Below are 23,959 nucleotides of genomic sequence, written 5' to 3' on the forward strand. Positions count from 1 at the left end.
TCAAACACTGTGACACACAGTACTCTGGGGGCTTGGAAAAGGCTTTGCAGAAAAGGGACGGATCCAAAGACTGTATTTTCTTTGATCCAAAGAGACTCCAGCACCTGGCACTGTGCCTGGGTGGGAGTTTCGCGCTGGACCCACCAGGGTTCGGGCAAATCTCCACGGCTCAGTTTCTACATGAAAATAATGGCTGCAGGAAAGCCTATTTGCAAAATGTCCAGGAGGACTGAGTAAGAAAATGCACAGAGGAAGCCTCTCATCGTGTCCGGTCGATGGTGTCGGGGCTCCGAGAAGAAGTAATTTGCACACCTTACATGGCAGGGACAGATGTGCCCTCTGGGCACGGTCTCTGTAACTCATTTCTCTGGCACGACTAGGCTCCCAATGCTTAAAATATCTGTATTTTATATTTTATGTTGCCTTCATCCATCTATCAGAGGAGCAAGAGGTGAGTTATTTGAGAGCGAGCCCCTTAGAAGACTTTCTGAAGATACACGGCAAGCGTGGAGGGAAGGGGTGCCCACGGGCAGGGGCGGCCAGAGGCAGGAATCGGAACAAAAACGTAATTCCTGAGGGCACCAACAGAAAGGGAAAGGTTTCGGTAAGTGATTATTCTAGAAATTCCCTTTCTCGAGTGTGGATCACGCTCCCGTCCCTGAAAAGTGAGTGAGCGCTTTACCCAGAAGACGGTTTCACACCGTCTCCAAAATCCTGATCCAGCCCTTTGGTAAAGTTATATCTGCTAAGTAATATAAATTTCACTGACGGAGAGGCTTCCTGTGGAGCTTTGTGGGAGGATTCGCAGAACACAATAAAACTGGGAAATTCAGGAAATGTCATACCAAATTTGTGGTCATGTGTCCTGATCTCACGTTTTGTTTTAAGTAATGAAATACTTAAATAGATATTTTAATGACATTTTTTCCAGTTCCATAATTTGTAATTTGGATGATAAGTAACACTGCCTTTTTATATCATATTTTACAAAGGTAATAGAAAACATAATGTTTCTTTCCTCGGGGTTCTTTTTAAAATTTAACATACCGCTCCTTTTCACATAACAGTAGTTTTTCGGTTTTTTTGCACATTTTATTTCTAACATATTTGCATAGGTTTTCATAATGTCCCCCAAATTCAAAACATGAAATTACCATTTTTTTCAAAACAGATGCATCACCGTCACAAAGAGGATGTATGCGGGCAATACCTTTCAATGTAAATTATCCTAAGTTCTCAAGGATGACAAAATGTTTATGAGAACATAATCATATTTTCTTTGAATTTGCCCTTACATAAAAAAGTCATCAGCTAATGTACCTTAAAATACGAGAATGCTCAGAAATGAAGCCTTTAGGTAAAATGCTAATAATGAAAAGAGAAAATAATGTGTGTGCCCAGTTAAAATAAAATTTGTATATACACAGTAAAAGAGAGACAAATTATGATATATGCAGAATATTACTACATAGAAATGACACAAGCAATAACATAAATGGAATACGGAGAAAAAACAGACTCCTGTGCACACACGATGACCCCATTTACATGAAGTCCAACAACAAGCACAATTACTGTAAGGTGAGGGCATCACCTTTTGGGGAAGGGGTCTGACTTGGAGAGGGCAGAGGGCCCAGCAAGGTGCTGGGAATGCTCTATCTGGACCCTGGTGGTGGTGACACCATATAAAAACTCATCTAATCGTGTGATCAAGAAATATGCCATTTGTGATAAAAATACAAGCAGTTGATGTTACTAAAGCAAACTTAAGACACTATCCTTCAAAACTACATCATTCATGAGGGAAGGAAACAACAACCGTGTTGTAAGAGAGGAAATTTAAATGGCTAATAAACCCGAAGGGGAATTCAATTTAGCATATGGTACTAGTCGTTTGGCAGGGAGAGGTTTACAATGGCCCCCCAATCACCCCTACTTCACAGAAGGTTCCAATCCCCCGAGTGTGGGTAAGACCTTGAACGCACGGCTGTCACCCCCCACCCTCGGATTACGCGTACAGAAAAAGTGAACAGCTTTGGAAAATCTGGTCACTGATCAGTCGCCTTTCAGTGAATCAAAACAAGAGATTCTTGTGCTCACTTTGAAGCAGAAACATGTCCTGTTGGGAGGGGACCATGTGGCTAAGATTCCAGATGACTCCTAGGAGCTGAGAGCACACCCAACCGACACCCCCAGGTGGACGTTGGTCCTAAACCCACACAGAGCTGAATTTTGCCAACAAGTTCAATGGGCTTCTAAGACAGCCCTGTTAAGAGTTGGTGGTCTTGCGATACTGTGCTTTATAATGAGGGGACCCTGGGGGGCTCAGCTGCTTACGCGTCCGACTTCGGCTCAGGTCACGATCTCACAGTTCGTGGGTTCGAGTCCTCCGTCGGGCTCTGTGGTGACAGCTCGGAGCCTGCTTGGGATTCTGTGTGTGTGTCTCTCTCTCTGTCCCTCCCATGTTCACACACACGCACACGCACGCACACACACACACACACACACACATTCTTTCTCTCTCTCTCTCAAAATTAAATGAACATTAAAAAAATTTTTTAAATAAATAAGATGTGATTTATACTAAGAAATGTGTATCTGCTCTTTGTCCATTTCTTGCAGACCTCTGGATTTTCCTAAGTGGTGACAGCAACAAGGGTGTCTGTAGTTATGTCAATGACCTTAATGAGGTGACTTTTGGAACTCACTCTAACTAAGAGCCTGGGGAACCCACCACATAACTACAGGGTTGGACCTTCCAACCTCCCCTTGACCCCTCACTGGCCAGCGACCAATGATTTAATCAGTCATGCCGGTGCAATGAAGCCTCCATAAAACCCCAAAAGGATGGGGTTCAGAGAGCCCCCATGTGGGTGAGCACTTGGCATTCGGGGAGAGTGGCACCTGGAGAGGCCTGGGAATTCTGCAGCCCCTCCCACGTGCCCTGACTTTTACATCTGGCAAATTCTAACACATGCTTCATGGTGGGTGAACCTTAAAGCCATTCTGCTAAATGACATAAGCCAATCGCTAGAGAGCAAACAGTGTAGGCTTCCTCTTACGTGAGGTCTCGAGAACAGTGAGCTTCATACAGATGAAAAGGGGAAAGCTATCTGCCAGGGGCAGGGAAGGGGGGGAGCCAGGGCTTACTGCGTATGGTTTCGGTTGGAGAAGGCGAGAGAGCTCTGGAAACGGCGGTCACGGCTGCAAAATAACGTAAATGTACTGGATGCCACAGAACAGTACCCGTGAAAATGGTAAAGCTTGTATGAAGCCTATTCTACCCCAGGGAGTGAATGAATGAATGAATATTACAGTTCACCACATTCATCAATCATTTGGTGTTCTCCTCTGCTAATAAACTTTTTAGGTTAAAAAAATAAAAATAAAAAGTAAGAATTAAGACTGTGTCTCAGAGACCGACTCAACCAAACCAGAGGGCTCCGAGGGAGCTTCGTGGTGCCGTTCCCTCTGCCCCCCACCATCTCTGCAGAACCAAAAATAGAGAAGAAATTATCTCACAAAAAGATCTGGATTGGGTCTGATGAGGAATACTACTGGAATCCAAGGAAGTTCCACAGAGTTCCCGAGAAAGTAGCTCATCAGATACGATGTCAGCACGGACGAAAGGTTCGGGAAGAGACAAAAAGTATGATTTATGCAACTAAAGAGGCTAACACGCGTGACACAAAAGCTGACAGAAGCCATGGGAGGAAGAGACAAATCGGGCAACGAGCTGGAAACAACAACAGTCCAATTTCACTACTGGATAGAATGAGCTACCAGAACATCAAGGAGGATATCGCACACTTGAACAGCTGTGTAGACAAGGCAGACAGAAGGGCATCTACGGAACATACCACTGTCACGACAGATACATACTCCTCTCACAGGCACAAGGAGCACTCTGAGGGTGGACCATATTCCAGCCCATAAACGAGGCTTAGTAAGTTAAAAAGGTGTAAAATCATACAAAACATTTTCCTCTGGTCAGAGTAGGATGATATGGGACTGTAATAACAAAAAGAAATCTGGGAAACTCACACATATGTGGAAATTTGAAAACATAATCTTGGAGCCACCTGGCTGGCTCAGTTGGAAGAAAGAGCTTGTGACTCTTGATGGCGGGGTCGTGAGTTCAAGCCCCACGCTGGGCATAGCAATCACTTAAATATTTTTAAAATAATAGTAGAGGCGCCTGGGGGGCTCAGGTAGTTAAGCGTCCGACTTTGGCTCAGGTCATGATCTCACAACTTGTGGGTTCGAGCCCTGCGTCGGGCTCTGTGCTGACAGCTCGGAGCCCGGAGCCTGCTTCGGATTCTGTGTCTCCCTCTCTCTCTCTCTCTGTCCCTCCCCCACTACCGCCCTGTCTTTATCTCTCTCTGTCAAAAATAAACAAAACATTTTTTAAAGCATAATCTTAAATAACCAGTGTGCCAAAGAAGAAATCAAAGGAAAAGTTTGTAAATACTGGTAGATAAATTAAAGTGAAGGTACAAGATCCACAGATTGGGGGACCCACGGAAGCAGCATGCAAAGGGGCATTCACAGCTGTAAACGTGAGTATAAAAGAAGAAAGATCTCAAATCAGGAGAAAAAGAGCAAACCACATCTAATGCAAGTCAAAGGAAGGAAATAATAAAAATCAGAGCTGAAATTCATGAAATGGAAATGGAGAATGAACAGAGTATCACTGAAAATAAAAGCTGTTTCTGTGAGATGAACAAAATTGACAACACGTTAGCTAAATTAACCCCCCCCCCCAAAAAAAAGGAAGTGTAAATTTTTAGACTCAGAAATGCAAGATTCTGGTTACTACCAACCCCACCTAAATAAAAGGGATCATAGATGGATGTTATGGACAGCTATTCGCCAATAAATCAGGTAACTCACATGAAACAGACGTGTGCCTAAGAAGACACAAAACATCGAAACTGACTCAGGAAGAGATAAATAATATGAATAGACGTATAACAAGTAAAGAAACCAAAATATTAGTTTCTTTAAAAACTACCTGCAAAGAAAATTCAGACCCAGATGGCTTCACTGGTGAATTCGACCAGACATGTATTAAAGAATGAATTCTTCACAAATACTTCCAAAAAAATACAGGAGGAGGAAGTACTTCCCAACTCATGCTGTAAGATGAGTAATAAATACCACAATGGCAACACCAGACAAAGACATCAAGAGAAAAACAAAACAGAACTGCAGACCATTATAGACTCAAAAGCCCCAACAAAATACTAACAAATCAAATCCAGCAATCTATTAAAAGAATTATATATCATGAAACCAAGTGGAATTTATCGGAGTTGGTCAATGAAATGCTGCTTTAACACCTAAAACTCAATTCGTGTAATATATCACATCAATAAATAAAGGGCAAAAAATACACATGATCATCTCAGTAGATGCAAAAAAAGCACTTGGCAATATCCCCCCACCCGTTCATGATGAAAACCTCTCATCAAACCAGAAATAGAAATTTCCACGACTGCATAAAAGGCATCCATGAAAACCCCAGGGTTAACATCCCACTTCTCACAATTCCGCAATAAAAGACTTACAACTCCAGAAATAAAATTAGCCCAATTTTTTAAATGGGCAAAAGATCTGAACAGACATTTCTCCAAAATGATGTGCAAACACCGATAAGCTGACAAAGAGAGACTCCACGTCGTCGGCCGTCAGGAGAATGCAAATCAAAACCACCACGAGCGAGCGCCCCCGCCAGCCCCCCGAGATGTCTGGGGTCCACACCATGGGCAGTCACAAGTGGCCAATGGGCAAGTGGGAGAAACTGGATCCCCCTGTCCTGCCTGGGGGAACGTCAACAGGGTGCCTTTAGGTAACAGCTTGACGGTCAGTCCGTCATACGGCTAAACGTGCAATCCAGCAATTCCACTCCCAGGCATGTGCCCAGGAGAAAATACATGCCCGTAAAAACCTTGCACACAAATGTTTGTGACGGCGTATTCTTAAGAGCCAAACACCGGAAGCAATCCAAATGACCAACAGCTAATGGACAAAATGTGGTGTATCCATACAGAAGAAGGGCATCCGACCATCAAAGAAAATGAAGCATTGACACCCGTTGCCACGAGGATGACAGTCAAGGGGCACCTGGGGAACGTCAGTCACTTAAGCGTCTGATTCTTGATTTCAGCTCTGGTCATGATGTCACGATTCGTGAGTTCAAGCCTTGCATCAGGCTCTGATCTGACAGTGCAGAGCCTGCTCGGGATTCTCTCTCTCTCTGTCTCTCTCTTTCTCCTTCTCTCTCTGCCCCTCTCCTGCTTGCTTTCTTACACTTTCTCTCCCAAAATAAATAAACTTAAAAAAAAAGAAAAAGGCAGTCAAAAAAGACCACATATTACATGATAACATTTGTATGAAATGCCCAGAATAAGCACATGTACAGAAACAGACGGCAGGTAACAAGTTCCCAGGGCAACGGGAAGGAACAGCTAAGTCGAGGCACATTTTCTTTTCAGGATAAAGGAAATTGTCCCACAGCCGACAGTGGGGAGGGATGCCCAACTCCGAATACACTAAGAACTGACGAACAGTACACGTTAAGTGGGCGAATGGTGTGGTATGTGAATTATACCTCGGGACAACTGCTTACGTCAGATACGCCCAACCCACTGAATCATTAGGGACAAGCAAATTAAAACCACTATGAGAAACCACTGGAAACCAATTACAATGCCTAAAACAGGTCATTAAAACTACATATTTATTTTGAGAGAGAGAGAGCATGCAAGAGAGCAGGGGAGGAGCAGAAAGAGAGAGAGAAAGAGAGAGAGAGAGAGAGAGAGAGAGAGAGAGAGAGAGAATCCCAAGCAGGCTCTGTGCTGTCAGTGCAGAGCCTGATGCCGGGCTCCAACTCACAAACTGTGACATCATGACCTGAGCTGAAATCAAGAGTCAGACGCTTATGCCACTGAGCCCCCCATGCATCCCCGAAACAGGTTTTTTGAGGCTGGTTACGCCAGATCTGCAGGAAGGAGGCAGCTGGCACTTTGTCCCCCTGTCCACCCACCAGCCCGCCCACCTCCAGGGCCCAGCTCAGCACTCACAGTGTGCCATTGTTCCTAAACAGGCAGCGACAGCCACACCCTGGAAACCACACCTGGCGTCTGTCCCGGCCCCCATGCCCGCGCAAGCAGATGTCAGCACTTGGCACCTAGGTCCACACTGAGGTCCCGCAGGGACAGAAGCCCCGGGAAGGCAGAGCTCCCATCTGGATGCTCCTGGCACGGAGCCCGCGCGTCACAGGCACACAGAGAACGCAGGCTGATTCGCGTTGTGTGTGACGCAGAGGACACCGGATGACGGATGACGGTCCTCCTTACCCTGATTTTACACAGGAAGAAACCTCTTCTATGGTAAGTCCCGATCTGAAGGAAAGATAAAGTTGCTCGCCAAGCACGCGCTCGCTTTATACCAGTCAGGACGAGACCTTCAGCCTTGCTTCCTGGGCCGTGACCTGTGTCCCCAGTTACTGCCCCAGCTGCCTTCAGTCCCTTCATGTCCCAGCTTTGCGCCGAGCGGCTCTGGGTGAAGGATGCAGACGTCATCCCCTCAGCAGAAATGCAGAGACGTGCCGGGTACTTACAGTGCTCTGGAGGCCCATGGTCCCGCGGCTCAACGCCGGCTCCCAGAGCAGCGTCCGATTGCTTTTTGGAACCTTGCAGCAGCGTCAGGAACACCTTTATGAAAATTAAAAAAGACCTTCTTATTATCTCTTACCCATTTTCACAACGCACTCCTGGACTTTAGCCTCAGTCCCCCAGCGAGGTCATTATGACAACAGACACCACACGCCGTTATCTCATGAGCTTTTCCCATCACTGGCCTGGCGGTAAGGCTGCCCGGTTCTCCACAAGCTGGTTGTAAGGCTGCTCCAGGGATACAAGGCGAGGGAAACCTGACCGTGGACCTCAGGGCATTTACGGGCATGGTGGGGTCAATCCAAGCAAGAAGCAGGCAGGGCAAAGGAGGCGCCCACGATACAGTGTCCAATGCAATGGGGAGTTGTGACTGGCTACACCAGAGTCTTAGAAGTTCAGAGATGGGGGCGTTTGGGGGGGCTCAGTCGGTTAAGCATCTGACTCTTGATCTCGGCTCAGGTCAGAGTCTCACAGTTTGTGGGTTCAAGCCCCACATCAGGCTCTGAGCTGACAACACGAACCCTGCTTAGGATTCTCTCTCACCCTCGCTCTCTGCTCCTCCCCCATTTGTGCTATCTCTCTCTCTCTCTCTCTCTCTCAAAATAAATAAATAAATTTTAAAAAAAAAGTTCAGAGACTGAATGGAGAAACTCGTGACACAGCTTATTTGGCATGGGTGAGACACACTGGTAAGAGCCCCCACTGAACGTGGCGTTTCCACGGGAGTGCCACGTCCCCGGGAGCGGCGTGTTTAAGTAACGGCTTGAGGTCTCTATTCAGTTCATGCTGGAAGCAAAATCCAGTTTCAGTGAGCTCAGATCCAACGACTGGGTCCCAAACCAGCATGAGAGGTGAGAAGCCGCCCGAGCCCTAGAGGCACCTGGAGGTCTGGCAGGTTCCACGGAGAGGTGAGGGGGTGTCCCTAACATACATCGGCAGGTGCATGGGACCGGCGGCTGGCTCGTGCGTGAACGCCCTGTGCCACCACCACCGCGGGAAGGGCTGGGGCTCAGGGCTTGAGGACGACGCTCCCCACAACACGTCAGGCCAGCAGGCATGGGACCCAGGGCCCGCCGTGTTGGCCGCATGGTCTCGGGAGCAGGGGCGGCACTGACAAGCAGCTGAAATTCGGTGGATGACGGCTTCCAGTCATTTGCGCGAACCGCACTTGGCGTTTCCGTAAACAGTGCAACCTCTGATTGCTTATTTAAGGGAGTAAGTACAAAGGTACTGACTATCTCTGGGTGTTTGGGGGACCCTCCAGCCCGCAGGGAAGACGGGGAGAGGGCACCAGAGAAGAGAAGAAAGCAAGAAGCCTGTGGGAGGGCAGAGACGCATCATTTCTCTGCGTGTGGCTCATTAGTTTGACACAGAATCCCGCTGAGAGAATCCAAGTCCCACCCCGGTGAAGGGCCACGAGGTTTCACTGGATCCTATGCGGGGACTCTGAATCGTAAGATAACCCCTTGTGGATTCCAGGAAGACCCCGAGGAAAAGAAGCAAACCTCACAACCCCTCGAGTATCACCTGCATCACCACCACCAGGAATAATAGTAACTAACAATTAGTAACAATGCTGTGCCAGTGCGTCACTTCGGGAAACTGTTTGCCGCTCTTCCTTTCCCCTCACGATAAACGGTAACAATAAGACGTGTAACAGAGGGGTTGCAAGCAGTGAACGCATTGCTGCATGGCGGAAGGAAAATGCCCAACGGAAGCTCCCACGTCTGGTCCTAGGAGAGGCCAAGCAGGGGGAGGACGAGAAGTACCATGTGGCATGTCCCTGAGGTGTCACTTCAATTCATTCTCAGCCCAACCCAGTGAGACCAGTACTGTTAGCCCCACTAATGAGGAACGCACCAAGGACTGACGAGTTAAGCCTTCACCCAGCGCATTCAGAAAGATACACATTCACCCAGGGCATTTATAGAGAACGAAATTAAAAAGAGTAGAAATAGGGGCACCTGGGTGTCTTGGTCGGTTGAGTGTCCAACTCGTGATTTCGGTTCAGGTTGTGATCCCAGGGTCATGGGATCAAGCCCCACATCGGGTTCTGTGTTGACAGCCTGGAGCCTCCTTGGGATTCTCTCTCCCTCTCTCTCTGCCCCTCCCCTCCTCTATCTCTTTCTCTCAAAAATAAATAAATATTTTTATGGGGTGCCTGGGTGGCTCAGTCAGTGAAGCATCCAACTTCGGCTCAGGTCACGATCTGTTTTTGGGTTCAAACCCCCTGTCGGGCTCTGTGCTGACAGCTTGGAGCCTAGAGCCTGCTTCGGATTCTGGGTCTCCCTCTCTCTCTGCCCCTCCCCTGTTCATGCTCTGTCTCTGTGTCTCAAAAATAAATAAACATTTAAATAAAATTTTAAAAAAGGAATAAAATAGATATTTTTTAAAAAGGGAATTCTTTTTAAAATAAATTTCTTTAATGTGTATTTATTTTTGAGAGAGAAAGACAGACAGAGCACAAGCAAGGGAAGGGGCAGAGATGCAGAGAGAGAGGGAGACACAGAATCCGAAGCAGGATCCAGGCTCTGAGCCGTCAGCACAGAGTGGGACACAGGGCTTGAACCCACGAACCGTGAGATCATGACCTGAGCCGAAGTCGGATGTTTAACCGACTGAGCCACCCAGGCGCCCCTTAAAAAAGGAATTCTTAAAAAAAAAAAAACAGTAGAAGCGGTACAAATCAAGAATTATTCATTGAGAAGAAACTTTCCTCTGTATCTTATTCTAAATGGAATTTTCATTCAATGATCAAAAGTAATTGTGAATTATATAAAGCATATCTTGATAACACCTTGGTAATAATCTCCATCTTTTTAAATTTCCCCTCCCTTCCCCTTTTCATAACAAGACAGTGTGTGCGTGTGTGTGTGTGTTGTGCGCGCGCACTTGTGCACGTGTGTGTGCACAAGTATGTGTGGGAGGAAAAGAGACAATAAGGGCAGAGGTCTTGCTGTCTGTGCTCTCAGGGGTCACTGGGGGATGCTGTCGATTATAGCACAACACTAAGTACCGGGGACACCGAGGGGATTCTCCAGCCTCCCCTGCGGAAAGGGAAAGGCAAGGCCAAGACAGAAGGATGCTATGAGCGCCACCTGGTGTCGGCATGCCCTGACTGCAGCCACACCGCCCAGGGACACCTGGCAGCAAGAAAAACACCAAGATAGCCCAGTGAGGGGAAAGGCCCAAATAAAGGTCAAATTTTTGAACAGCAGTATGACGGTGATTGACGTTTTCAAAAGTCTGAGTTCCCGATGGCGGCTGCCATCCTGGTTATTCTGGGCTGCAAGTCCGGTGCCAAATGGAAGCCGTGAGCCCGTGGTCCTGCAGCCACCCTGGTCGAGGGTCTCAGGGAAACACGGCACCCGGGACGGAACGTGACCCAGGCGGGGAACCCCTGCCCCATGGACGTGGGCGACGGAAGTGCCACGCCGTGGTCTGCACTCTTGCTTTATTATCTGACACACACAATCCCTAACACAACCTTCCGTCAGTATTTGTAGCTGGAGGCCGAACTTGACACGTTTTCCTAAAGGAGCAGAACAGGGAAGCCTACGCCGGGTCTCAGGCGGTCAAGGACAAGGACGCAGCACGCGACCACGAAGTCTCATTACACACAAGCCTGGGAGAGTCCGTTCCACACACGGAAACATCCCTTCACGAGACAGAGTACAAACCACGGGCCGCCTCACAGGAAGGCGTCTGAGCGGAGATGAGGCGTCTCACATCCGGTGATGCTTCCCGAAGTCTAGGGAGAGTGCAGCCCCCGGGCACCTGCGGAAGGCCGCCACGGGCACCTCTTCCCGCTCCGACGGCGTCTTCTCCATCCTCACAACGAGACCAGGCCACGGGCCACTGCATGCGAACCACACAGACGCACAGCGGCCTCTTCCAAAGGACAGGCCCGGAAAGTGGTTTTCTGTCTCACAAGTTCAGAATTTCACGGGAACGAGCTCGGGCTTCCCAAGGCAAAGGGAAATCAGACGAAGACGGGTCAAACTACTCTTACCAACCTTCACCTGAGGTCATCGCGTGACCGGAACAGGAGCGAAACAGATGAGGACATTCCGCTCAACAGCAAAAATACCAGCGGTGCAACGAAGACACGGACAGAGGCCCTGAACAGACGTTCCTGCAGAGAAGACACGCGGACGGCCAAGAGGCACGTGAGGAGATGCTCTGCATCGCTCGGCACCAGGGAAATGCAAATCAAAACCACGATGCGGTGTCACCTCACACCTGTCGGCTAGAATCCAAATGACAAGGAGTGACAGGTGCTGGTAAGGATGTGGAAGAAGGGAATCCCTTGCGCACAGCCAGTGCGAATGCAAACGGGTGCAGCCACTGTGGACAGCAGCATGGAGGGTCCTCAAAAGGTTAAAGATAGAACTACCCTATGACCCAGCAATCCCACCTCTGGGTAGTTTATCCGAAAGAAAAAGAAAACACTACGTTGAAAAGACACCTGCTTCTCGTGGTCACCGTAGTATCACATACGGGAGCTGAGACATGGAAACAGCCATAGATAAAGGGGGGATAAAGACGGTGTGGGATATATACATGCAATGAAGTATGACTCAGCCACAAAAGGGAAGGAAATCCTGCCTTTTGCCACAACACTGGGGACATTATGCTAAGTGAGATAAGTTGGACAGAGAAAGGCAAAAACCCTATGATCTCACTATACATAGAACATTAAAAAAAAAAACAGATTGGTGGTTGCCAGGGGAGAGTGCGGGGGGGGGGGGGTGCAAAACGGGCACAAGGAGTCAAAAGATACAAACTTCCACTTAAAAGATAAGTAAGTCCTGGGGATGTGATCTGTAACATTACCACTCCAGTTAACGAGACTGGGCTTTCTATCTGAAAGTTGCAAAGAGAGTAGATTATAGAAGTTCTTTCCGTGAGAAAAATAACCATGTGAGGGTCCCCTGGGTGGCTCCGTTGGTTAAGCATCTGACTCTTGATTCCGGTTCAGGTCATGATCTCAGGGTTCATTGAGATTGAGCCCCACATCGGACTTCATGCTGACAGTGTGGAGCCTGCTTGGGATTCTCTATCTCCCTCTCTCTCTGCCCCTCCCCTGCCCACTCTCTCTCTCAAAATCAACAATAAACATTAAAGAAAGAAAAATAACTATATGACATGATGCATGATAACTTCCAACAGCCATCAGCATCACACATACATACATCAAATCATCATGGCGTACACCCTAAACTAATACGATATTGTATGTCAATAAAACTAGGGGGAGAAGGTAGAAATCTCAAGGACGCTATCCAGTGCAGAAACAATTTATAATTTAGCAGAAGTATGGATTGAAAGCCTACGGCATTTCTGCTCTCTGTTCACAAAGAACAGTATGTTCAACAGTTTGCAGATTCTTCATCTGAGGACTGAGGTTTTCTTCATTTAGAAGGGCTGCAGGGTCTGAGCACTTACAGCAGCCCGGGGTCACCTCAACACTGATTGTGCCATCAATCCCTCAGACCGCGGGGCTACATGCACCCCACCGCCAAGTAGTCTCAGACCCCCAACTTGACCTGCATTTAAAGTGTCCATTTGATGGACTGTGTCCCAGAGATGGGCAGTGCAAGGTGTCTTCAGCTGAGACGCTGGGGAAATGCATGAAGGCGACCGACTCCGCAAGACAATGATGGCATTGTCCTACCAACAGATGACATCAGCGCAGGGACGGTGTCCAAAGTTGGACCAAAATGTAAACTGTGCTGTGGTTTCGTTTTGTTTTCATTTTCCCAAAAGTAACAGTTTTAAGAAGCAGAAGATAAAACCGTGGGGAGAGCCTACGTGGTAAGGAACAGGAGAGTCACTGGCTAGTCCTCTCCAGACGTAGGAGTCTGGGCAGATCTGCCCCTTGGCAGGCCACACAGTGCATACGGTAAGAGTCTACTGTTTCACAGGAGCGTCTGTTCATTCCCGATCTCTGTTGGAACAGATGACCACAAACGTGGATGGAAAACAACAGCGGCTTATCATCTGATAACCCGGGGCTGGTTCCTTCCACGGACCCCATGGGAGAATGAACCCCTTGCCTTTTTCAGCTTCTAGTGGCCGCCTACATGCTCACAGCCCCGTGCTCCATGTTCAAAGCGCATCACCCCAATCCCTGCCTCCACCAAGGCCTCTCCTTCCATCCGTCTGACCTTCACATGTCCTTCTGACGAGCACACTACTCAGCACACGGCTCCACACCAATAATCCAGGATAGCCTTCCCGTCATAAGATCTGTGCAGCGGACAACCGCAGGTCCGGGGATTCCGGGGATTAGGATGCAGACATGCTCAGGGCCTTTGTTCAGTCCACCGCAGAACCACGCACCATCGGTGCAGCTTGGAAACAAGGGCCGTTGGTGTGATGCGTCCCCAGACACAGGAGAGACGGTACCAGTCAGAAGCGCGGGTGGAGGGTTTTGGCGTCTGCCACAACTGAACTCCAATTCCTGACTTTGGGCGACGGGGCCCCTTTCTCACATGCAGTCCCTCAGTCTCCTTCTGCACAAGGGGATAGGGACTTCAACTTCAGTGCGTTTCTAAATTTGATAAGGCCAAGCTTGGGTTGGATCCACACTGCCCTGTGATGGCTTTTTTCCCCACACACACAACATGAAATGACGGGCCAGCATGGCAGTCAGAGGGCAAATAGCACGTTCGGCACCGAGCTGACACCAGGCTTAGAGCAAGCGGTAAGAACCTGAGGCTGCTCTAAATTTAAAAGACCTGGGGCGCCCAGATGGCACAGTCAGTTGAGCGTCTGACGCTTGATTTTGGCTCAGGTCATGGTCTCATGGTTCGTGAGGTCAAGCCCCGCCCCGGCTTCTGTGCTGACAGTGCAAAGCCTGCTTGGGATTCTCTCTCTCTTTCTCCTTCTCTTCCTTTGCCCCTACCTCACTCTGAATCTCATTCTCTCAAAATAAATAAACTTTAAAAAAAGAATTTTAAAGACCTAAGTCTCCAAATGAAGAACCCTGAAATTACTGGGTTTATTGTCCCCCGAGGAGAAAACACAGGGTGTCAGGTGACAGAAGGAACATGTTGGGGCCAGCAGCCTCCCCTCCCCCTTGTCTCTTCCCTCTCAGGCAGACCCGAGGGGGGAAGGGAGGCAGCTCCTTGGCTTTCAGTGGCTGCAGGAAGAACACACCAGATTGGGGCTGGGGCATCCAGGAGGGGCTGGGGGGGGGGGGGCACAGGTTCTGTCCAGGGGGCATTAAAGCTGTGGTGCTCCAGAGGTGTGGGCGGATTGGGCAAACAAGGGGACAGCCTCCGATATGGAAGCTGAGTCTGCCCTGGTCAGGGAGGGAGAGACAAAGACGAAGAGGGGACACTCGAGGAACCCAGGGTGGCTGGCCTGGCCCTGGGGGGTTTCCCCGTGGAGGTGAACCCCTGGCTTTCACCGTGAGGGGAGAAAGAGCAGCAAATGGAGACTGTCCAGCCACCCCCAGGTCAGGACAGGAGCAGTGTTGCCCCACACCACGTGTGCACCTACAGCCGGGCCCCCTTGCAGAAATAGCCGATTCTAGGGTCAGGCGGGGGAATGCGCTTCGGGCGCCCAGAGCACCTGGTGACATCAGAACATAAGACACTGGAAGATCGTGGGGCTGTGTTAGGGCACAGAGTCAGCACGAAGGAGCGCCAGGGGCTAAACCTGGTAGGACTCCGGCATCCAAGCAAATTAGGATCGCAGCAAATTCTGGCTCACTGCATACGGTGATCCTTACCAACACAAATAAACAAACATGGTGAAGAAAAGCATTCCGTTTCTGTCTAATGCCAACAAAAAAGATGCAGGATGAGTTACAGAACAAGAGAAACCACCACCTGACTGATGTCATGGTCGTAACTGTTTCAGGCCAGGAACATGGGAGGAGGGGCAAAGCAGCGGGATGAAGACTGAGAATTTAAAGAGTCTTCAGGGGGTGCCCGGGTGGCTCAGTTGGTTAAGTGTCCAACTTCGGCTTGGGTCATGATCTCACAGTCTGTGAGTTCGAGCCCCACGTCGGGCTCTGCGCTGACAGCTCAGAGCCTGGAGCCGGTTTGGGATTCTCTGTCCCCCCGCCCCTCTCTCTCTCTCTCTCCCTCTGCTCCTCCCCCGTTCACATTCTCTCTCTCAAAACTAGATAAACATATTTAAAAGTCGAAAAAAATGCACCACTAAGAATCACTCCATTTGCATGACATGAAAAGATTTCGCCTTGGCTTCCGAGCTGGCTGCAAAGGTACTTCCTGTGCACACCCAGGGGGCTCCAGCTCTCCCTGGTCCCCCACCATGCAAAGCAAACACACTCCACACATGGTGGCTGTATGATCAGATTTGACATCTCAGCCTCACTGGCTTGGGGGTGTCTTTAGGGGCCATGAGTTACAAGGAATTTACTGCAGTTTAAAATGAAATCTGCTCAGGGCGCCTGGGTGGCTCAGTCGGTTAAGCGTCCGACTTCGGCTCGGGTCACGATCTCACGGTTTGTGGGTTCGAGCCTCATGTCGGGCTCTGTGCTGACAGCTGGGAGCCTGGAGCCTGCTTCCGATTCTGTGTCTTCCTCTCTCTCTGACCCTCTCCCATGCACACACACACACTCTCTCTCTCTCAAATATAAATAAACATTAAAAAAAAGAAAAAGAAAATGAAATCTGCTCTCTAGCTAGAGTCAGGAGCATCCCTGGACAGGCCCCCGTGCACCTGCTGTAACTTGTCAGGCACCGCACAGGCGAACAAAGGGAAAGCACGTGCAGGGTGCTTATCCACGCTGACTGTGGATCGATAACAGACACAAGACAAGAAAGTCGATACTTGCCCGCTGTAAGGAGACAAAATTGGTTGAGATAGATATTTTATAGACTCCATCAAACAAAAGAAAGTTTTTAAAAGGCTTAATCTTTTTTCAATTTAAGATCCCGTTCTCAAACAAGCCCACATAAGCTGTAATATTCTATCTTGTTAAATCTGTATTTCAGATGGTTGTTTATGGTTGCCCTTAAGACAGATGGGTTCTTTTTGAGCACCTGCGTGTGTGCAAGAGAAAAGAAAGACACATGAGCCTCTAACCGATACCTGTTAGCACCTATTATGTGCAAAGCATGTACTAAGTACGGCAGGTAGAAATCACTGCAGGAAATCGGAGAAGCACATGTAAAATGTCCCAAGTAATTGCACGACTGGTTCTGCTGCTTCCGGTTGGGCTTGTTTTGGGGGGATGAGCATCAAGGGGCCGGGTGGGGGGGTGGGAAGATCTGGGGAAAAAACAAACAGCGGGTTGCAGAGAAGCAAGGTGCATGAAGGAATTACTCCCTGAAGCAGGCAGTAAGGATAGACTCCCTCCATATCCAGATTTTGGTGATGGTCCCACGACCCCATGCCTTTGCCAAAATTTACTGAGTGGGTTTTCCTATATGCAACTTCAAAAATAAAGAATGGGAAAGAAAACAGGGCAAAGAGGAGACAGATTAAGAAATTTCCAAAAGGTGCATCAAGGGGTATAGATAAGAATATTTTGGGGCCACCCAGTTGGCTCAGATGATGGAGGGTGTGGATCTTGAGGTTGTGAGTTTGAGCTCCATATTGGGTGTAGAGATTACTCAGAAATAAAAATATTTAAAAAGAAAGAATATTTTGGAGAATAAAGGGAAATACAAATCAGAAATAGGAATATTTAGGGAATTAGCATAAAAAGAATTTTCAGGGACCACCTGGCTGGCTCAGTGGCGGAGTGTGTGACTCCCGATATCGGGGTTATAAGTTCGAGCCCCACATTGTGTGTAAAGATCACTTTAGAATCTTTAGGGGCGCTTGGGTGGCTCAGTCTATTAAGTGTCCGACTTCCGTTCAGGTCATGATCTCACGGTTTGTGGGTTCGAGCCCCGTGTTGGGCCCTGTGCTGACAGCTCGGAGCCTGGAGTCTGCTTCAGATTCTGTGTCTCCCTCTCTCTGTCCCTCCCCCGCTCACACTCTGTCTCTCTCTGAAAAATAAACATTAAAATTTGAAAACAAAGAATTTCTAGAAGCTGTGCTGGGATTAAATACCTATGATAACACTAAAAATACAGAAGGGCTAAAATACAGAAACGCTTACTTTCCGAATACCCCACAGCATGTGTATTCTGGATTTAAATGCAGTGAAGGTGATGCAGAGAAGTCCTCACCTTTGCATGACTTCCTGCGGTTTGTCACCTGTTCTGAGGATTATCGAATTATCTGATCCAAACAGAAACGGTGTTGAGAACGTTAGGGAAGAAATTTCTATTTCATCAAGGAGAAGAATGGGGTTCCAGCCACACGCGGGCTGCTCCCCGACCCAGCTGCTCCCACCGCACTCAGGGCCTGCAGGACAAACTGTATCCTGGAGGCTTTTTTTTTTTAATGTTTATTTATTTTGAGAGAGAAGAGTGAGGAGGGGAGGGGCAGAGAGAGAGACCCCCAAGCAGGCTTCGCACTGTGAATGCAGAGCCCAATGCGGGGCTCGATCTAATGAACTGTGAGATCATGACCTGAGCCAAAACAGAATCGGATGCTCAACAGACTGAGGTGCCCCAGGAAGCCTTTTAAACAGAAATTAGGCAGCCATAGAAGCAAAGGTTATGGGGAAACGGACACCGCTTAAGATTGGTATCATTAGTTGGAGTAACTCCTGTTACAAAGCAGCACAGGCCAGAAAATTTTAAACCTGACTTAAGATTCTGGGCATGGTGCCATAAGACTTCCTCCACAGTCTCCTCTCTCCAGGGTGGAGGACAGGGAAGGGCACAGACATCAGCCATGAAAGGACGGACCCCCGGGCGGGCGAGGCCAGGCCAGGCCAAGCTGTCAGTGAGTCAGGGTGTGGGAAGGAGGCACCCCCCAACACACACACACAAAACCAGCTCCCAGCCCCGGAGCGGTCCACGGGCGCGAAAGCCCCAGGGGAACTCACCATCCAGGAGGGTGGCAGAAAGACCACCCAGCACCACCCAGCCCTCCAGCCCTTCCGAGGCTGGCTCCCTGGGCATTTCATGGGCATTTCAGGCTTTGCCAGGAGCCCCTTCCATCAACCCCACCTTGTGGCTCTCACAGCTCCCAGGGACACATTCGGCCAATGGCCTGGAGAATGGATTCCAACCCGGGCCGGGGCTCTGCGGTCCGGGTGCTGGGAAACTCCTTTGATTCAGTCAGAACCTTGGGGGCTGCCCTGGAGGACAGTCATCACCACCCCGGGGTGTAGGAAACTATGAGGACCTCGGTTTCCACTCCCACTAAACCCTATCAGAAGGTGGGCATTCCTAATATGGAAGGCGTCCTGCATCAGCCAGGGGCAGCGGGTCCGCGGTGACAGAGGCCGCCTCACTGGCCCCTCGGGCCCCACAAGTGACAGCTTTCTGTGGCTGTAAGTCAATTTCCCATTGATTTGTCTAGCTTTTACTAAAACCACGCTTATAAAGGAGACGAGTGGCTTAAAGAAGATTCTGGCAGCTAAAACGAGCCCTACCAGCACGCACAAATGAGTAAAAGGCAGAGCTGACACCTTCTCTGCTCCAGAAGTCTCTGATTTAATCCAGGGCTGTGGCTGGAAATGCAGCCAGACCTGATCATTTGGCAGAAAAGGAAGGAGGGAGTGAGGGTGGGAGGGAGGGAGGGGAGGTAAGGATAGTGAGGAAGGGGTAGGGAGGAAGGGGGAAGAGGGTGGGGGGAGGAGAAGAAGGAGGGAGGGATGAAGGAAAGAGGAGGAGGGAGGGGAGGGGAAGGAGGGAGGGGAAGAAGAGGGAGGGAAGGGGTGTGGGGAAGGGAGGGGAGTAGGGAGGGGAGGAAGAGGGAGGGAAGGTGTGTGGGGAAGGGAGGGGAAGAGGGAGGGGAGGAAGAGGGAGGGAAGGGGTATGGGGAAGGGAGGGGAGGAGGGAGGGGAGGAAGAATGAGGGAAGGAAGAGGGAGGGAAAGAAGAGGGGAGGGGAGGAGAGGAAGGGAGGATGGGAGGAAGAGGGAGGAAAGGAAGAGGGGAGGGGAGGAGGGAGGGAAGGGAGGAGGAAGGGAAGAGGGGAGGGAAGGAAGGAAGAGGGAAGGAAGGGAGGGAAAGAAACACAAAGAAAAAATCTTACGATGCAAAGGAAATTATTGTCGGGAAATCTCCCCGTGCTCATGTACAACTGATGCCTTTCTTTCCCATTTCACTGAGAAAATAAAAGCAATTAGGAAAGACCAAAAAGAAAAAAAGAAAATTTTTTTTCCTTTTTTTAAAAAATATTTTTAATGTTTTTTTTTTTTGAGAGAGAGAGAGAAAGAGAGATGGAGAGCACAAGCAAGGCAGAGGCAGAGAGAGAGGGAGACACAGAATCCAAAGCAGGGTCCAGGCTCTGAGCTGTCAGCACAGACCCCCTCAGATCATGACCTGAGCCCAAGTCGGATGTTAACCTATTGAGCCATGCTGGTGCCCATCTTTTTCCATTTCAAGCGACCCAAACCGGTAAAACGACTCTCAAAGGTGGGGGGTCCCTGCGTGTGCAGGAAAACAGTGACCGCAAAGTTCCCAACTATCACAACTACTAGCTCGCAGACACAGCAGCTGGCACATTTCCCTGAAGCACAGATACAATTTCCTTCCATGTCATTCCAAAGCTGTGACAATGATGTCACGCTCTGTGTTTCCACAGGCAGGAAGAACCTTCACCATTGCTGACTGGCTTGTTCTGAGCAGGAAGTGTTATGGCAAAGCCCTAGAATAACCAAGTAAGCCGCTGCAGTCATTCCATTTCAAAGATCAAAACCCCCAGCCTCACATGAGTAGAATGATGTACCCAAGGCCCTAGATATTGGAAGGAAAGGGATTTGGATTAGAACCGGCGGGGGCAGAGCTCACACCCTTTCCACTACGATGCTCTAGTCCCAGACGCTGCACGTATCTTTACAAGTGTCCTGCTCGCGGTTCATTTAGAAAATATTTAGTTATACATACTACATATTTAAAATATGATAAATCTAGGGGCGCCTGGGTGGCGCAGTCGGTTAAGCATCCGACTTCAGCCAGGTCACGATCTCGCGGTCCGTGAGTTCGAGCCCCGCGTCAGGCTCTGGGCTGATGGCTCGGAACCTGGAGCCTGTTTCCGATTCTGTGTCTCCCTCTCTCTCTGCCCCTCCCCCGTTCATGCTCTGTCTCTCTCTGTCCCAAAAATAAATAAAAAACGTTGAAAAAAAAATTTTTTTTAAATAAATAAATAAATAAAATATGATAAATCTTAGGGCACCTGGGCGGCTCAGTCGGTTAAGCATCCGACTTCAGCTCAGGTCACGATCTCTCAGTCTGTGAGTTCGAGCCCCGCGTCAGGCTCTGTGCTGACAGGTCGGAGCCTGGAGCCTACTTCGGATTCTGTGTCTCCCTCTCTCTCTGCCCCTCCCCTGCTCATGCTCTGTCTCTCTCTGTCTCAAAAATAAATAAACATTAAAAAAAAATTTTTTTAAAAATATACGGTAAATCTTGTTACATTTTACCATCTTTTGTGACCATTTTATTCCAGACAAAAGTTCCTGCGGCCACTATCTACACTGATTCACACACACGCAGTTGCTGTTTCCGTCACGTTGCTAACCCAGGCCCCGAATCCATTCCGAAACACAGCCCAAAGTTCAGGCTTTGACTTTCTTTTTTTCTTTCCTAAGTTTGCTTATTTATTTGGCAGGCAGTGGGGGGTTGGGGAGGGAGGAGAGCAAAGGAGAGGCAGAGAGAGAGAGAGAGAGAGAAGATCCCAAGCAGGCTACATGCTCAGCACAGAGCCTGACACTGGGCTGGATCAACCCCAGGACACTGGGATCATGAGCTGAGCTGAAATCAAGAGTCAGAAGCTCAGCTGACTGAGCCCCCCAAGGCACCCCAGCTCCGACATGCCAGAAGTCACGATCTTTCCATTCTCATGGTTCTGTAAGGTCTCTAATATTTCCGGCTCTGAGTGCTGACTGCAAACCACAAACTTCATCGGCTCCTAGGACTATTCCTGCCTCATGAAGACAGAGGGCTCCGAGACTCTGCCCAGATTTCCCCTTTGCATCATGGATTTTCATTCTAAATCTGCAGCACTTTCTATAGATAATAAATGAGGGAAAATCACAACTCAGCTGAGGCTCGCCGAGCTCCAGGCCGCAAAGCAAGGCTCGCCTTGGGTTCAGCTACACCCACGGCCATACTGGAGGAAATACCTGGGTCGGCCTCCCGCTGGTACAGAGAAACCACACTGAAAGGTGGTTGTCAGCTGGCTCAGTCCCAAGTGATAGGAAAGCGTAACTGGGGGGCAGCATGGGGCTCGCCAGGAGCCAGCAACGTCCGTGAGCCTGACCTTCTGCACATCTCCTCCTCTGCCCAGCGTGGGACCATGGGCTCCCAAACAGAAGCAGGTCCACGGAGAAAGTCAGGGGGTCTCCAGATGAGGAGACAAGGCAAGCCACCCCCCGACTACTGACAAACGTTCAGACACGTAACGACTCCGGAGTAAAGACATCAAAGCTCTCAAATCTAAAAATGCGGATTTTCCCTAAAGAACGATAGTGACCCATGGGGCGTGCTCCGGTCCATATTGGCTTACGTGGTGTGTGGCACTGATCAGACCCTGGAAACAATAAATCGGCCATGTTCTCTGTCACGCGCCCTCCCCGCTGCCTTACCCCCGCCTCACCACCGACGCAGGGTGGCAAACCAAACGTAGTCAGTTAAAAGCGCACCCGACCAGCTGAACGTACCTCTTCCAGTGTGGCGTCTGAAATCCCGAAGCCCGTCAGATGCAGATGGTCAAGGTTCTGCTCCAGGGTCTGGAACAGCCCTTTGAAGCAGGCTCTGTCCGCATCCTTGGGAATGCCGTAGACCAGCTCAGCCCCGCTGCTGTCTTTGAGGAAGGCTTGAGGGATGTAGGTCTGGATCAGAGACGTGGCACGAGCGACGTGCTTCGGGTCATCGGTCTCCGGAGCAGAAGGCTGGCCGTCCCACAATGGGGGCGAGAAAACGGCAAAGCTCGTTAGTCCAAAAATACCGACTTTACGTCATCTGAGGTCATGTCTGAAATTCCAATTCAAAGCAGCGACGTCGAGAAATATCATTTAAGCCACGGGCATTTCTAGGACACGGTGTAATTCTTCTTTTTATTTATTTAAGTTTGTTTTATTTTATTTTTGAAAGACAGAGAAAGAGAGAGAGAGAGAGAGAGAGACAGAGAGAGAATCCCAAGCAGTCTCCACGCCGTCGGTGCATAGCCCAACATGGGGCTCAAACTCACAAACCATAAGATCGTGAGCTGAGCAGAAACCAAGAGTTGGATGTGTAACCGACTGAGCCACCCAGGCTCCCCTGTACTTCTTCCTTTTTAAAAATAAATCTCTAGGGGCGCCTGGGTGGCGCAGTCGGTTAAGCGTCCGACTTCAGCCAGGTCATGATCTCGCGGTCCGTGAGTTCGAGCCCCGCGTCAGGCTCTGGGCTGATGGCTCAGAGCCTGGAGCCTGTTTCCGATTCTGTGTCTCCCTCTCTCTCTGCCCCTCCCCCGTTCATGCTCTGTCTCTCTCTGTCCCAAAAAAAAAAAAAAAAACGTTGAAATAAAAATAAATCTCTGGTGGTAATTCCAACAAGGTGAGACCCGCACGTCCATCTTGGCCATGGTCACCAGGCTCCTCGGACAGGCCTGGGGAGGGCTATACGCACATGCGCCCCCTGAGCTGGGGACAATCTTAGCAAGGGGACTACAGGATACAGGGCTGGGTCTTCTTAAAGGGGAGACAAGGATCCAACCACGGAGGGAAGGAGGCACCTTGGGACAGCAAGATACTTTACCCAAGTCAGAGAGGAAGCATGAACCTTGACTCAGGGCCCACAGCCCCTGCATCCCAACCCCACAGCCACCTCTGCCAGGCTTCGGTTGACAGGACCTCTGAAATGTACTTTTACCCTGGAGGTCCCTCACTACATTATCATAAAGCTTTAGCCTCCGAAAAGAACAGTTACTGTCAGAAAAATACTTCCAGGGGCACCTGGGTGGCTCAGTCGCTTAAGTGTCTAACTTTGGCTCAGGTCATGATCTCACAGTTCACGGGTTTGAGCCCAGTGTGGGGCTCTGTGCTGACAGTTCAGAGCCTGGAGCCTGCTTCAGATTCTGAGTCTCCCCATCTCTCTGCCCCTCCCCTGCTCACTCTCTGTCTCTCTCTTGCTCTCAACTCTCAAAAATAAATAAAAATTTAAAAAAATAAGAAGAAAAATACTTGTAGAGCATCTGGGCTACGATACTGCCTGGCCAGACCCAGTGGATGCTGTTACCAATCAGGTACTT

General features: G+C 49.3%; 1 protein-coding gene across 1 annotated transcript in view; it reads right to left on the reverse strand.

Moving 5' to 3' along the window:
* Nucleotides 1-23,959, reverse strand: part of ABCA13 (ATP binding cassette subfamily A member 13) — a 390,771-nt gene that overhangs the window by 168,019 nt on the left and 198,793 nt on the right. Inside the window, exons 41-42 of the mRNA XM_058725626.1 lie at nt 22,389-22,619; nt 7,625-7,718 (exon numbers count right to left, since the gene is read on the reverse strand). Coding sequence (XP_058581609.1) covers nt 7,625-7,718; nt 22,389-22,619 — 325 coding nt within the window. The remainder of the gene's footprint in view (nt 1-7,624; nt 7,719-22,388; nt 22,620-23,959) is intronic.

Source organism: Neofelis nebulosa, chromosome 4 (genome assembly GCF_028018385.1).
Source record: "Neofelis nebulosa isolate mNeoNeb1 chromosome 4, mNeoNeb1.pri, whole genome shotgun sequence".
Taxonomy (NCBI): domain Eukaryota; kingdom Metazoa; phylum Chordata; class Mammalia; order Carnivora; family Felidae; genus Neofelis; species Neofelis nebulosa.